This window comes from Fistularia commersonii, chromosome 8, assembly GCF_037954325.1.
Source record: "Fistularia commersonii isolate RoL2024-O1a breed Wild chromosome 8, RoL_Fcom_v1.0, whole genome shotgun sequence".
NCBI classification, from domain to species: domain Eukaryota; kingdom Metazoa; phylum Chordata; class Actinopteri; order Syngnathiformes; family Fistulariidae; genus Fistularia; species Fistularia commersonii.
The window spans coordinates 14,748,532-14,764,455 of record NC_141291.1 but is presented as its reverse complement, the minus strand read 5'-3'; the positions used below and the strand labels follow the sequence as shown (position 1 = coordinate 14,764,455).

The 15,924-nt window shown below is 39.5% G+C and overlaps 1 protein-coding gene across 3 annotated transcripts in view; it reads left to right on the top strand.

The window, feature by feature from the left end:
• cntnap2a (contactin associated protein 2a) overlaps window positions 1-15,924 on the top strand; it is a 325,051-nt gene that overhangs the window by 116,483 nt on the left and 192,644 nt on the right. For all 3 annotated transcript variants that reach the window (XM_086151351.1, XM_086151349.1, XM_086151350.1), the window contains one exon: window positions 6,842-6,952. In XM_086151351.1, the coding sequence (XP_086007477.1) occupies window positions 6,842-6,952 (111 nt within the window). The remainder of the gene's footprint in view (window positions 1-6,841; window positions 6,953-15,924) is intronic.

Below are 15,924 nucleotides of genomic sequence, written 5' to 3'. Positions count from 1 at the left end.
ACACCAAACTGACCTTGTTAAACTGAAAAAAAAAAAAAGAATATGAAATGGACTGATGACAGATGATTTGGTACAGAAGCATTCATGCAAATAGAAAATCAGACGGCACCAGGACAAATTATATTCCTCCCTCTGTCAAGGCTTTGTAAACAAATCAGGAATGTAACACCAGGGCCTCAGGAGGGTTTTGCTATTATCGCAATTAGAGACTGTTGAACCACTGTTTCAAGGGCTTGTTATGACAGTAGCTCAATGTATTCGGCTTCCTGATATGGTAAGTAAAATATTGTACAGCTGATGTGGTGCCATCTTATTTTTTAATCATAGAAGGAGAATTTGCCGTTCCCCTTTTTGTCATCGAGAAAAATAGAAAAAAAAATTAAAATAATATTTTGTCCTTTATGTGACACTGTCAACATATTGAAACACACATTAAAGCTTATTAAGGAAGTGAAGCTCCTTTTACCCCCTTACCTCAGTATTACACCAGTGAGCCTGATTGAGCAGGAGAAAGATTTCAGCTGGGGTGCCATACACGCCTGCGGATCATGAGGCTTAGTCAGGCTGAGCATTAGAGGACTTCGCTACCAGCCCTTTGGGGCCAGATGGTTGTCTGCAGTGGGTACCACCATAGGGACCCGTCTCCTGGAGTCCATGCCATTCATCCCCAAAGTAAGAGCCATTATCTGTTTCATTCCCGAGTCCAGAATCCACCCGTCCCCCGACCAGGCTCCTTCCCTCATCGACATAGGTGACCTCCTATGTAAATAAAACCCCTTAAAACACTTTACCTCCTGAGTGTTTCTGTGTTTTGGCCAGATGCACCCTCCCAAAAACCTGACAGTAATTACATCATTACCAGTACATTACTGTATTGGGGGGAAAAAAAAAAAAAATTGTACATTAACCTCTTGTTTTTTTCCACATTTACCTCTTGCTCCAGGTTCCTGTCCTGTGAGTAGGTTCCCTGTGCACAAATTATTTTGTGCACAGGAAATGTGAATTAACTACTAACATTGCAGTCAAGAATTGTAATATATCCAACTTTTCTATTTGTTTTCACTTAACGCTTAGTTTCAGTGTTTCATCTAATTGTGTCCTATATGTGCATAATGCTCTCTCATGTAGTTCTTAAACTTAATTAATTTTTCAAACTCTTTTGAATTGACTACATTTAAAAAAAAAACTTTAGAAATGATATTCTGCACCTTTACCCATCATGGATGAATCATGAGGAGTAGGCAGCCACTTGCCCACATGGCACTAAAAGGTTCAATTTCTTGCTCAAAAACAGTTGAACAGGCAACATGTATTCTAGGAATCAAACCGAGAGCTTTCGTTTCACAAGTGATCTGTCTCACCCCCAGAGTCACACTTCCTGTTACCGGCAGCCACTGCCTTAGTATTTGACAAACCCACCACAGCTTGCAGCTTGTTCATGTGGATTATATAAAAAGAACAAAGGTCCTGGTTGTAGACAAATAGTTTCATGAGCTTGTTGAAAGCACCTGCTGATACTTTTGAATGCTCTTTTTTTTCCCATGTCAAAGTTATATTAACTGATTTCTATACACGGCTTTTTTCAATCTGCAAATTGGACAAAAACTTGGCCTCAATGAGTTCAAAAGAAGCTTAAAGCACCGCACTCTAACGAACAGAAATTTTCTGGAAATTACAATATATAGGTAAATAAGAGTGGTCACCTCTATTTTCAACCGAACTGGTTGAAACAAAATGGATTTAATAGAAGCAATGAATGCTGACTTAAGTGAAATGTTGCTTAAAGTGGGCTTGGTGTGGAAATTGAACTGTTTATGAACCATCAATGATGACATTGTCAAGAGAAAAAGGTACTGCCTTGGTCTATGTTACACAAACTGATATGTCTGGATAGGTGCATGTCCAGCAGTGGACTTTTCTTTGCTAAAGAGGCTAAAAGGCCTCAGCCATTCAAGCTGTCTGTGGTACAGACTAATAACTTCTCTTTTTCATCTGAAAGGGGGGACTGTTTTTGACAGATGATCAATAAAAGCAAATCGAAATTGGCAAAATGTGACAACATAAATGTCCTGTCAGTTTCAGCAACATATTATGAAATGTACAATTTTAATATATAATCCAGTCACTGCAATTTTCTTACAATTAATGTATACATTTACCATTGTAAATTTGAGCTGCTTAAATGGTGGTTATGTGGTCAGCTGGTTATCCTTTAATTTTGTGATGTTATTCAGTGTTCTGCAGCTGTAAGTTTTGTTTTATCATAAGTCGGTTGCACTAATCAGGACTTTTTTTTTTTTAATGGGTAATGGCTTTACCCTCAGAGCTCAAAACGATTGGGTGCATTCCTTTCATGCATGGACAGAAATCTATATCTTTCATGCAGATTCATCTGCTGCTTTTAATCACCATATGACTTTGGGCTCTTCTGCCAAAAGACTTTTTTTCTCTAATTCCAAGCCAATTCCAGCGAAGCAGAGCCCCTAGAACAAAGATGAGGAAAATACAGCACTTGGAAGAAAAGGCTCACAGAAACTTGCCATCTTATGTTTCCTCACACATTCTGCAGCTGTGGCTGTGAAAGGAGGGCTATAGAAAATAGAAGGGCAGCAGAGAACATGCCTGTGACGGGTTCTTCTGTCACACATGTATCTAATAATCAGCAAGCTGGCAGAACTGTTGGGTAAAAGAAGGGAACTTTATTACTGGGATTTCAACATGTGTTCTCAGTAATTTGGTATTGTTCCCATCTGCTCCTCTTTGTCAGTTACACTCGACCATGTTGCTTTGTCTGCGGTGGATTGTTAGTAAGGGGCCTCTCAAATGCCATGGGAGGCAAGGATGTCTTTTATCTATGTTCATTTGCAGCACAAACTGCAACAGTCAGGTGATGCAATATTGTTGTCTTTCTTTGCACCCACTGCTCTTTGTTCATTCTGACCTGGAACTCAAGTCAGTTGTTCACAAACAGCATGTCTGACTTATATGATAAAATTGTTGAGCTTGATTCCATAATCAGCCCAGGTGAACAGACCCTCATCCTCAACAAAAATTTTCAGGGTATCCTATTTGAAAACAATATGCTGTAGCTTGTTTCTGTAATCGAACCACTTAGCAGGCATATTATATACCTTTTAAACACTGCAAGCCAATGTCATTGTGCAATGGCTCTTTTAATTCTGTGGGTGTGTTGGTGAGTTTGAAGGCGCTTGTGTGCACAGTTCCTTGTATTCCCCGTAAAAACATACTGTGAACAAAAAGACTGATACAGAAACACACATTATTGATCAATTTTTTTTTTGTTTATTTGTTTTTATGAACACAATTGATGACGGATTATCTTGTACCAACTAGCAGCCCAATTTTTTTACAATGGCATTCAGGCTTTATCAACAAATGTGCACATAACACAATTTTCTCTCTTCTATAACTGCTTCACATACTTTCACACAGCACACCTATGATGGTGCATGACAGAGAGCTATTGACTGCAACTACCTGCCCTGACAGACCATTCACAATCTCTACATGGAAGCTAATGTACTGAAAAAATAAGTGTTTGTGTGTCTGTGTGAGTGAGAGGAAAATTGAGATGGGGAAAGTAGAGACCTGTCTTTTGTGTGTGTGTGTGTGTGTGTGTGTGTGTGTGTGTGTGTGTGTGTGTGTGTGTAATATCCTCTGTGTGTCTGTAATTTGCCTTTCATTCTGTTAAATTTTGTAACCTCCTTTGGTAAATGTAAACACTGCTCCTATCATGGAAGTCTTTAGTGGGTGCCTCAAATTGTCAGTTGATCCTCATTCATCTCATACTTAAAAGCACTGTATCACTGCCTGATGGACAGCCGCCCAAAGCATGTGCACAAATTATCCAGAGGGATGAACAGAAATGTGACCCAACATGTGTAAGATAATAGTCAAGCTTATGTACAACAGAAAACACAGGTAAGCTGTTTATTTGAATGTATTCCCTTTTCTTCGTTTCAAATGGATAAATGATTTCCTTTATAAACAAGTAGAGCACAACTTCTTTAGAGAAGGGTAGCTATACGTTCTGTTTGCAACTTCCTCAGCTGATAAAGCCAGTGTTCCTTTGATATTCAGCATCCAAAATGAGTAGCTTGGATCCATGAATATAGCTAAATATGACATGCTGACTGTGTTGGACTTGATTCAGAATCGGCATTCAGTATCTGAAACCGGTTAACCATTACGCCCACCCCCAAAAATTTCCCTCACATAGGTTAGATGAGCTGGAGTGTTTGTGTCCAATTTCATCACACCGTCCTTCAACCATTCCTGTGGAAATGGGGTAGCTGTCAACAGAAATTTCCCACAGTGTCCATCTATAAATAAGTTAACTAAACATAAATTGGGATAGACCTTGTTTAAAATGAATTTGCTGTAAATTTTGCAAAACTGTACATGTACAGGCAACTGCGGTTCAAATGCAAATGCCCTGACTTACTTCTTGACCCAAAAACTTGTCCCTCAACAGAGGCTTAAATATAGACGCCGCAAACTTTGCAGCTACACAGGGTCCTCAGATGTGGAGTGTGTGTGTGTGTGTGTGTGTGTGTGTGTGTGTGTGTGTGTGTGTGTGTGTGTGTGTGTGTGTGTGTGTGTGTGGTAGTCTGTTGGGGGTCATGGAAAAACTACAATATATAATATGATGGGCAAAGAACAGGCCCTACTAGATGACCCATATTGCCTCCTCAGAAATATAAATGGATTGATTAGCTAAATTAAGGATTAAGAATGTTTTTGCTCTTTACTTTTTATTAGATAATAAACACACAAAGAAATAAATGGAAGCATGTTCAGACAAAAACTGAATAACTGTATAGTTTAAATCCTTAGGTGTGCAAACACATTCCATCTCTGCATGTTCAGTGTTGCAGTGGTATCAGTGATGTGATAAGTGGATATTACTGTTGATTAAACACATCGAATGTGTTTGGGGTCTTAAAAACATGCCCTTAGAATGCTATTAATTATATCCCTGCCCCTTCTGCAATTACAACAAAATGCCTACTTTTCAACGGAGATGGCATGTTTTTTTTCACACACAGAGATCACTAATGTTGCAAAGAAAAAGTGTTACTAACAAAACACCATTTCATATATCACATTTATCTAGAATGCTTTTTTGATCTCATATGAAGTAAAAATTTAGATTGTCTTTTTCCTTATATCATCACAAAGGGCAAGAATCCATGGTGTCAAGACCAAACTGCTAACTGGAATAAATTACACAGATATGACAAGATTTGCTCAGCCAAAAAAAAAACAAACATGATAATAACGATTAAGAGGGAGAGTTTATTAAAGAGATGGATACACTGTATATGAGTGACATTTGCTTAAAGTTGCGCAATGTTTCATGATACAGAATTAAAACTTCCCAGATCAATAGAGGCAGAGTTGCAAATGAAACAAAAACAAGGTACAACTAAATTTCAATACAGTCAAGCTGGACAGTTTAAAGGGGCTACCTTCAAAGAGCAATACCCAGCTGGTTCTGAGAGTGTGTAGTAATATACATCTTTAATCTGGTGGTTTTCCTGCAACACTGCCTAACAATAAAACAAAGCTTTTGTTTAGGGGGATTTCAATTTAGCTGAGGTTTTCATGCAAAGAGTCAAATCATCTCATCCTTCATGTTCCCTGCTACCAATAAAGAAAGCTATTGTGACAAAGCCTCTGCATTCTTGTATAAACAGAGTAATCACCTTGAAATGCATCCCAGCATTTAAGTACATGAGTTTAAAGGAGTGCCTTACAATAAACATTCAGCGAACATTTAAAATGATTTAAGTCAATGTTTTTTCTCATGAATGTAATGATGGAAGTACATCACCAATGCCACAGACAATAGGGCATACTGTTATTTTAATCTTGTTTGATGTACTTTTCCAACTTCAATTCCCTAGTATTAGATATATTAGATATTTCAATATTCCACTGAATATTGGATACCTTGACATACATCTACACAAACACACACACACAGTCCCAGAGAACTCTCCTGTAGTAATAATAATCATTATCATCATTATTACTGTTATGATTATGATTATTATCATTGTCATTATCATTGTAAAACACTTTTCATCAATGTCCCGTACAGGACAGGAAGAAGCTAGAGAAGGACATAATAAAATTAAAAAAAATCCTGAATTCCGTTTATCATCTGTTCCACCTATCATGTAGTCAGGCACATGGGAGGACATGCAATACAGTATATTACCAAGAGAGGTTGTGTCTGGTCAGTCCATCTGAAAGATAAGCCCTTATTATGTGCATTTTCCCTATTCCTGCTTCCTTCTTAATCTCCAGTGTCTCTGTCATCATTATCATTGGGAATCAGCCATCAACACATTGAGACTTGTTGGTGTGTTTTTCACAACTTTGTTTTTCGCATGGTCAAAATCAGCTGCTGCGTCGCACCAGATGGAGCCTCAGTGACATGATTTAGCGCAGCAGTATGGCAATGCAAAGAGAAAAAGCAAGCATGAAATTCTCTCAGCGGGAGGTGATTGGGCTTATTTCATGCCACCCTACTTAACTACCTGTTTTACTGGCCAATGGTCACTGCTGTGACTTAAAAGGGACTTAGTAACTGCACTGTGGACCTGCAATTATGTACTTAAAACTTGTCTATCAAACGTGTAGTGCAATGATTCATATACTCTGTAATCATATCTTATTTTTTTTCCTTTTCTTTCTTTTTTTTGTTTATTTATTTTACAGTTTCTACTGTTTCTCTGCCGTTTATATGTTGATCAGCTATATTTTTCTGTCTGTCCCTGCTTTGCTCACTAAATTCTCTCTCTTTCTACAGCCAAGTGTGATGAAGCTTTGGCCTCCTCCTTGCCTCACACAGCCTTCACTAGCTCATCTGTCTTCTCGAACGGATATGCTCCTGGATATGCCAAGCTCAACCGGAGAGGAGGTAACACTAACTCAAAGACACAAAATAAATTGCATCACATATGGATGCTATAAATACACACAACACTTTATATAGTATTTTGTTATATGTTCCTATATATTTGGCAGTAAGAAACTGGTACTACAAGAACAATCACATGATGACATGGTTCAAAGTCCTACTCAACTTCCTTCCACTGGCTTTTGTCCTTCTGTATTCCTTCTTACCTCACCCCATGTTTCCCCTTTCCTCTTTTCTCCTCCCACTATGCTACAGTCATTATCTGAGTGACTCAGACTGAAGCTCATTTCCACATCAGTCGACAGCAGAGGGACAGGGAATTTCACCTTTGTTTATGCAATTAATAATTCATATTGTTCCATCTAATATAGTCACATTACAGCTTAGAGCCCAGACCTAGCAAATAAAGGCTAGGTAATCTGGAATGTTTAATGTTTACCAACAAAGCACATGCTGAGCCAAGGAAAGGACAGCCCCTTCTTTAATAAATGCAACCAACCAAGTAGACAGAAATATGACAGGAAAGAAATGAAGAGTAACATGCAAATACGCGATAGTAGAATGAATATAAATAAGAAATTCTTTGCAATTATCTTGTGACACGGCATGTAGAATATGTTATTATTCTTAACAATTATGATTAAAAACCAACTGCTGTGTTTACTTGTTAACTTTAACTTCCTGTGGAAACACAGTCATTTATGGTGAATAAAGTACATTTAGTGGATTACTTTATCCTGGCGGTAGAAAAAGTGCAGAAACAGATTCACACATTCAATGCCAGGCTTTTCCACTACACCTTCACACCTATGCAGTGTAATCATGTCCAAAGCTTTGTCTTGTCATCAGCAGAAGCTTTCTGGTATTACAAGTTGTCCAAGGGGTTAATCTCCTTTTTTGGCACTTGACTAGCTGAATCCTGCTTCTTTTGCCCCCAAGACCCCTGCAAGGTTTATCCCACCACTGCTAAGGGAAGGATAGTCCAAACCCAGCTGGCTTTCTGCACATTCAGGGTTTTCTATTTAGGTAGAGATTTGGGTTTAAGTTTACTTTTTTGGTGCCTAAACAGGGTAGAAACCTTATCCACAGACTTATCATGCAAGTCAGCCATCTCACTATCGGAGCCTGAAACCTATTTTGAGTTCTCAAGCAACTATTTTCAGAAGACCATTTCCTAACATACGCCTCACTTTTCTGCACCACAAACAACTGCCCTCTTCTGTGTCCTTCATGCTTCTACCCAGTGAAGTTCTCCAAAAGTAGCTGTTGACATTTACAATTTATGACAGCTGCCCTGGCCTTCACGATGGTACTGATTTTGCTCAATCTGTACTCTGACAGTCAAAGATAGCCAGATTAACATGGATGGCCTCCTTCACATGTCAGACATTGTAATAAAAAATATATTGTTATCGAATTACTTGGACAGTTGTTTGCCTATTGTCACTATTCACAGACAGAAGCAGCTGGAGAGGCTGGTCATGAAAGGAGACAATACTGAAAAAGTCCAACTCAGTATTTCAGAGAGAAAAGGTGTCCACTAAGAAAGCAAGCATTCAGTTGCCACTTCATCTTGTTGTGGCAATCTACTGCCACCTCATCTGGCCCTGGCATGAACTTTCCCCTCCGTGTTGGAAAGGAAAAAAGGAAAAAGGAAGGAAAAAATCTGATCTTCCATCCAATTGCCCATCCAAAAGGCCCCTTTACTTCAGCATGTTGATTTTTCTGTGTCATTGTGAAGAGAGAGAGAAGCTTTTATGAAACATTGTGTCCTTTGCCTTTCAAAATAAGTCTTCTGCAACTGCTGGATGGTGATTTCACTCCATCTGTTGTTTACATTGCAGACTTTTTCATCTTGCCTTTAAGTGTGGAGAGAGAGAACCGATAGTGCACATCCTAAAAGGAATCTAATGACAAAAACCTTTCTGATTATCCCTGGCAGTAGATCTATCTGATGAGTTGTATATCACTCTGTGCTGTTTTTTTTTTTTTTTTTTTTTTTGAATAGTGCTCTTCGTAGTTACATCAGCTTTGGTTGTTTTTACGCAGTGAATATATTTCAATGCTGTATCTGAGTTGGAGTGGATAGCACCCTTCATTCAGGAGGTGCTACCCCCCCGGGAATGTTTTTCTGTCTAACAGATGCAGATGAGGCATTTCAAAATATCCGACCGGTGTATCTCGGGATGTTTGCACACATCAGGCACAACAGCTGCCCATGGGTTACAGAGGCATGCAGATCGCTGTGACTTTGAAATAGTTTGATGCCAGTTGTGATGTGATTAAATATACATTCAGTGCAACACAGTATTTGCTGTTTGCGCTTGGAAAATCCGGCCCATGTTGCAGCTTAAATTCAGGCTCATTCAGAGGGAGCCTTATCTTCATCTTAGGCAGTCACGGGCATCTGAGCATTGGCATCTTTGGGACCACTGATATCCTCTCTTTATGTTTGGTATGAGTGCATTTCATACAAGTGCATTTGATATATAATATTTACCTTGTATATAAAGATAGCCTATTATAATGTGACCAAGCTCAACATTTTGATCAAAAGTGTTTTGTTTTTTTTCTTACACGTGGTCCCCTTAAATAGAAAGGCTTTATGGCAGATTGTATCATTATCTCACTGCCTTTTTCTGTGTCTCAGAGCTTGTTTGTTGTTTGATTGGACAAACAGCCAGACCCTTCGCCTTTTTTCAAATTGTATTGTATGGTTGTGAGCTGAGTATGTACTTGGCATTTATGTCATAGTGATAATCAACTAGCATCACCTTGTGCATCCAAAAATGGAGAGATAAAGAGATATGGAGTTCAATCTCATTCTCTGCCACATCTAGGCAACGTAAATTTGTTTTGTTCTATAGGTTGCCCTGTATGACAGAGGTGGAATTTAGAATAAGTAATAAATGGTTGTCGTAGAATAAAAACAGAGGTTCCATCTCTGTCTCTTGATGACAGACGTACAGCAATGCTTACAAGGCATCACATTAATCTGGTTGAGAAAAAAGTGCTTTCCAAACAAGCTAGCCTTTAATTGCCTAAAACTTCATTCAAATTTAGCTGAATCACATCATTGCTGACAGCACAGAAACTGCCATCGATACGGAATAGGACATTAGTGCCACAGGAAATGGAGTAATTAAAGGGCTACTTGTTTGATCCCTCTGGTTAGGGTTTGTGCGCTTGAACAAGACTTTTAACCCCTTGACAGCGCTTGAAGCCTTCATCATTTGTGTGGATGGGCAACAAGTTGGCACCTTCCATAGCAGCCTCTGCTCACACTCTCTAAACATTTCTTTGTTGTAAAACACTCTGAATGCTCAGAAGAACTGAAACACAACATAAATGCATGCCAGTTCCCAAAAGCTTAAGTCAGGGAAAACTAATTTGGGTTTTGGAGTCAAGCATACGGAGAGAACAATGAAGCTTTTTTCTCTGCGTGTGTGTGTGTGTGTGTGTGTGTGTGTGTGTGTGGGTGTGGGTGGGTGAGTGAGTGGATGGGTGTGTGTGTGTGTGTGTGTGTGGGTGGGTGTGGGTGTGTGTGGGTGTGTGTGGTTGTGTGGGTGTACTAGCTTTCTTGCACGGAGTCACGAATTTGATTTCATGAAATGTGACAATTGTCTTTCTCCCTGACACATACTGATCGGGGGTATGATCAAGACTTTATGACTGCGAGTGTATGTGTTAGAGTATCTCCATAGACGTGCGTGCATCTGAGCATGTATGTGCCGTATTGCTTTGGATTGCAAACGTGGCTATGCATAAGATTAGGCCACTAATCACAAACACGCAGCCACTGATCCCTATATTCCATTTTCTTTTCTCTTCTTCTCTGTCATCTTTTCTCTCTCTGCCTCCATCACATCCTTGTTCCCAGTTTTGCTTTTTCCATCTAAGTTTTCCTCCATATTCGCTTTTTTAGCTATGGTTATATTAGCAATCCAACTCTTTTTTTTCTGCCAGCCCCCTATGTTTCTTACTAGACCTCATTATCTACTTTTTCCCTGTCACACATTCTGACTTTTCCAAGTTTTAAAATTTGGATTGTATCCCTCCTCATTCAAATGGAGTCCAACCCCAAAGTACAGCTATGGTGTGACTTGCTACACAATTAGCAAGTTTCCCTCTCCTCTTCTGGGCCTTGCTTTTCATTCTCTGTCATTTTGCAAAGTTGTTTGATGTCTCCAGCCATTGCAGTCATCCATCGATAATAGCAGTCCGCTCCTAATTAAATTACTTTGTCTCCATCCATTCCCTTTGCTCCATGACAGAAAGATGAAGTACTGGCAGAGGGCTAACCAGCTGTTGACTCTCTGCCGCCTTTTCAGGGAGCCTAGCATCTTAATTAATTAAGATGTTACACTATGTATTAATGTGCTTTTGGTTTTAGAAGTGGCAAATTTGATAAAGACACTTTTGCATATGCACTTGGGTGCTGGAAGTGTGGTGGATTATTAATACAATTCATTGCACTGAAAGTTTTGAAAAACTTTTTTGCACTCTTATGTACACAAACCCTTACAAAGCCACCAGCCAGGTTGAGAGAACCATAGGGATGAGAGTATTGTGGGATATATCCTTTTTGAATGAATCTCATTTCTTTATGTGCCATCTGCAATGCATCTCATTCTTTCTCCATTTTTTTTCATGACAATTTCTGTCATAATCATTACTGTCTTCCCTCTTCAATATTTATCACAATGTTTACACAGGTTATCCACTGGCAGACCAGCATTAGCCAAAGGTCTCCATTTGTTTCAGCAAAGGTCACCTACATGTACAATATTTACAGTAAAAAATTAATAAAATAAAAAAATAAAAAAAGACCAAGTGCTGGCTATGCTCACAACCGAGCTGCTCAATAATCCTACCTTTTTTATGCAAATGAGAACCTACATTTTCATGTGATGACACAATGGCCAGAAATTGTAAGAACAACTTGCAGAAAGGGCAGTATTCTAGTCTGGACACAAATAAAGCCAAAGACACAAATAAATAATATGAATAAATTTGGAAAAAAGCAGAATGGAGAAACACTTAACATGTCAAAATGATACATGTAATACATCCAGTGAGTACAGTGTCTTCTCCATCATCTGCCTCCTTGGCAGAAAAATCCTCCCCCATGGCTAAACAATATCTAAATTTAAAGCAAAATATCTACATACATTGATTTAGCTTCATGACTAACCCCAATAACTGGCTCACAGGTTTTTTGGAAGACATTCTGAATAATCGCCCGTCTGAAGTTATTAAAAAAAAGATAAAGTAGTACAAACACTTGTCCCAGTGGAGTCATTTTAGTCAGTTAAGAATTTGGTTTCATTTCAAAAACTTCAATATGGTTCCTTGAACAGAGTATACACCAGCTGAACCAACTGAAGGTGTGACTTTTGCTACGCCTTAACATTTCAAATATTACTGTCAGGGGGATTTGTCTATCCCAGATGAACATGTCAATAAATGGCACCCTTTTCCAGTTTTGAAGAGTTGAACTTGCTTTGCACCACTTGCATGCTGTACTGCATTGATCCTTTCAAAATTCACTCTCAACTGCCCTGTGGCTTGTTGGGTCAGGTGAGTCATTTGTGTCTCAAAGGGAACAACAGAGAAGGGAGGCGGGAGGGGGGGAACGCAGTGAGACTCGCTGAGGTGGTGGAACACTCTTTGATTCCAGTTCAAAGAAACCAGAGGGAGTTTGTATAAAATCACTTGTGATCTTAGCTAATGACACATAGCTAAAGCTTCTGTGAACACTGCGAAAAGTGATTTTTAAGATTCAAAAATAATGTTTGTTGACATAATTTTTTTTTTTTTAAATTGATCTCAAAGTACATTTAACTTACCTTGTTACATGCCTTCTTTGTCAGCATACTGATTTCAGTATATCTATAGTTTCTTCTCAAGTTTCATTAGACTTTTATTATGATGGCTCCTGGAGATGATTGATCAGATCATCGCAAAAACTATACAATTGCAATGTGAGAAGGGAACACTGTATCTAATGATGGTGGTTGTTCAAGTAAATAATACAAACTAAAATGTCTCAACACATCACCCAATTTACAAATGTAATTTATCTGTTATTTTCCATTATCCAATTATATGCTATCACAGTTATGAGAGATATCACTTGTGATTCTTTAACAACAGATCCGGTAATCATAGATCCTGCCATATTTTAAGAGTCCATTATATCTCCAAAGAGAATGGCTGGATGGATTAAGTTTTGTCTGATTACCACTTGTGAGGGACATCAAATTGGGATAGCTTTATTTTTGGTAGAATATTGTTCCCATTTTGTCAGGGGTAGGGTGAAAAGCAAGTTTTGCAAAAGAAATAACAATCAGCGTCATGCAACGTCATTCCTAGAAAAGAATAAGGGGATAAATGTGCCGTAATCAAAATCTGTGATTCGAAAATGCCCTGTCCATATACTATTCAAATTTTAAGTATGATAAACAATGACAATGTAGTTTGTTCTGAATTTTAGTCATGATTTCTTCTTGGAAATAATGGAGTTTTGAACAAATTAGCAAGAAATTCTATCTTCACGGAAATGTGTCTTTCTGACAGATGCTGCCACATGGAACATTCTCTATCTGCAGGGGCAATTAATAAAAGCCACCAAAAACATTTTCAGCAAAGTGTAACCTCGGAGAACCAAGTCATTGTGTTGTTATTATATAAATTACATGTTAAGATCTTTTAAAATAACAAGAAATACAGGGACAAAACAGTAAGGGAAGAAGTAAACAAAGGTCTTCTTATTCAATCTTTTTGTCTTTATAAAAGTAAAAAGTGAAACTTTCCATTATCAGAATCGTCTCCTTCTCCGTAGTCTGTCACTATAATTTACTGTTAATTGATTATAAATACATTATTTTTCATGATCATTCAAGTGTATTAATTATTACATAGCCTTAAATTATGTTTGGTTTAATATGCATGGGGAATTAATTTTCTTGCTCTTTGCCTTTACTTCTCTTTTATCCAGAGGAAATCTTATCATTCCCCTTGTTTTTTTTTTCAGCAGTTTCAATGACCTTCCCTGGTTCTCCCCCAGCCTCCTTCTGCTCCTCCTTCTCTCTTCCCTGAACATCTGTGAGTGTGACAGGCGAGAGTATGGTGACAGCAGTCCCCTGACGCTCCTCCCCTCCTCTTTCTCCACCCATTTCCCCTCCTTTTTTCAATCCCTGATGCTCTTGTTGGCTCAGTCTATCTAACCTCCTGTCCTCCCGCCGTTCTTACCCATCTCCAAATTATTTTTTGGAGATGGAGATTATTTTTTGTGCTACTCCCACTACTTTTGCCTTTTGCAGCATCCATGTGTTTAAGTAACAGCCATCAACCATCTGGGCTGTATGTGAATCTATTTTTCTTAGTATTTATTTGTATATTTTTAGTATATTTCTAAAAAAAGTGTGCAAAATATAAAATGTTCCTACCTGAAAAATACTTGGCAAGTAAAAAAAAGCTCTTGGCAAGTAAAAGCTGCCACCTAATCGTAGTGGAGGGGTTTGCGCATCCCGGTGATCCTGGGAGTTGTTCTGTCAGGGGCTTTACCCAAGGCAAACATGTCCCAGGTGAAGGACCAGACAAAGCTCAGAAGACCATTCATGGTTACTTAAGGATTTGGACCCAGTTTTCACCTGAATCAGGACGAGGAGCGGGGCTCAATGGCGAGTGCCTGGTGGCCAGGCCTGCACCCATGGGCAGAAGTCGGGCAGAAGACCGAAGGGATGAATGGGTGCCTCTTCGACGGGGCTCACCAGCCATAGAAAGAGCCAAGGTTGTCAGTTGCAGTGTGAGCTGGGCGATGGCCAGAGTGGGGGACCTTGGCAGTCCGACCCTCAGCTACAGAAGCTGTCTCAAAGGACTACATAACCTCTCTGGTGGGAAAAGAACCTAAGGTGGTGTGCAAAGCTGAGAGATTCCAACTAAATTTAGTTGGACTCATCTCCACGCACAGCATGGTCTGGAACCAGGCCTCTTGGGGGGGGCTGGACTTTTTTACTCTTGAGTTGCCCAGTGAGAGGCGTGTTGATTCCCCCCTGACTTGGCACCTGCATATTGGGGTTCAACCCGATGAACGAGAGGATAATCTCCCTCCACCTTCAGGTATTGGGACGAGTTCTGACTGTTGTTTTGAGGCTATAGACCTAAAAGCAGTTCTTGAGGGGCTGCTAGAGAGCGCTCTTACTCAGGACTCCCTCATTCTACTGGGAGACTTCAGCGCTTACATGGGCGTGATTAGGAGGAACGGTCCCCCAGATCTAAGCCCGGGCAGTATTTTATTATTGGACTTCCATGGGAATGCCATGGGATCCCCAACGAAAGAGCTGGCCCATGTTGCTGGGGAGAGGGAAGTTTGGGCCTCTCTGCTCCGGCTGCTGCCCTGTGACCTAACTTTGGATAAGTAGTAGAAGATGGATGGATGGATGGATGGATGGATGGATGGATGGATGGTAAAAATAGTTCTGACAAGTGAATAAGTTAGCATGTTTTACTGTCCATGATGGACCATGATGTTTGCAGATGACATTGTCTTTTTTTATAGTGAGATCATAGAACAGGTTTAGGAAAATCTATAGAGGTGGAGGTATCCGCTTGAAAGGAATGGAATGAAAGTTAGTCACAGCAAGACAGAGTATATGTGTGTGAATAAGAGGAACCAGGGTGGAACAGTGAGACAACAGGGAGTGGAGATCAAGAAGTTGGAGGATTTCAGTTGATTGGCATCAACAGTCCAGAGCAGCAGAGATTGTGGAAAAGAGGTGAAGTGACATGTTCAAGCAGGTTGGAATGGTCGGAGAAAAGTGTCAGGAGTAATGTGATAAAAGACTATCAGCCAGAATGAAAGGAAAGGTGCACAAGACAGAGGTGAGACCAGTGATGCTGTATGGCCTAAAAACAGCTCCAATGACAAAAAGACAGGAGGCAGATCTAAAGGTTGCAGAGATCAAGAT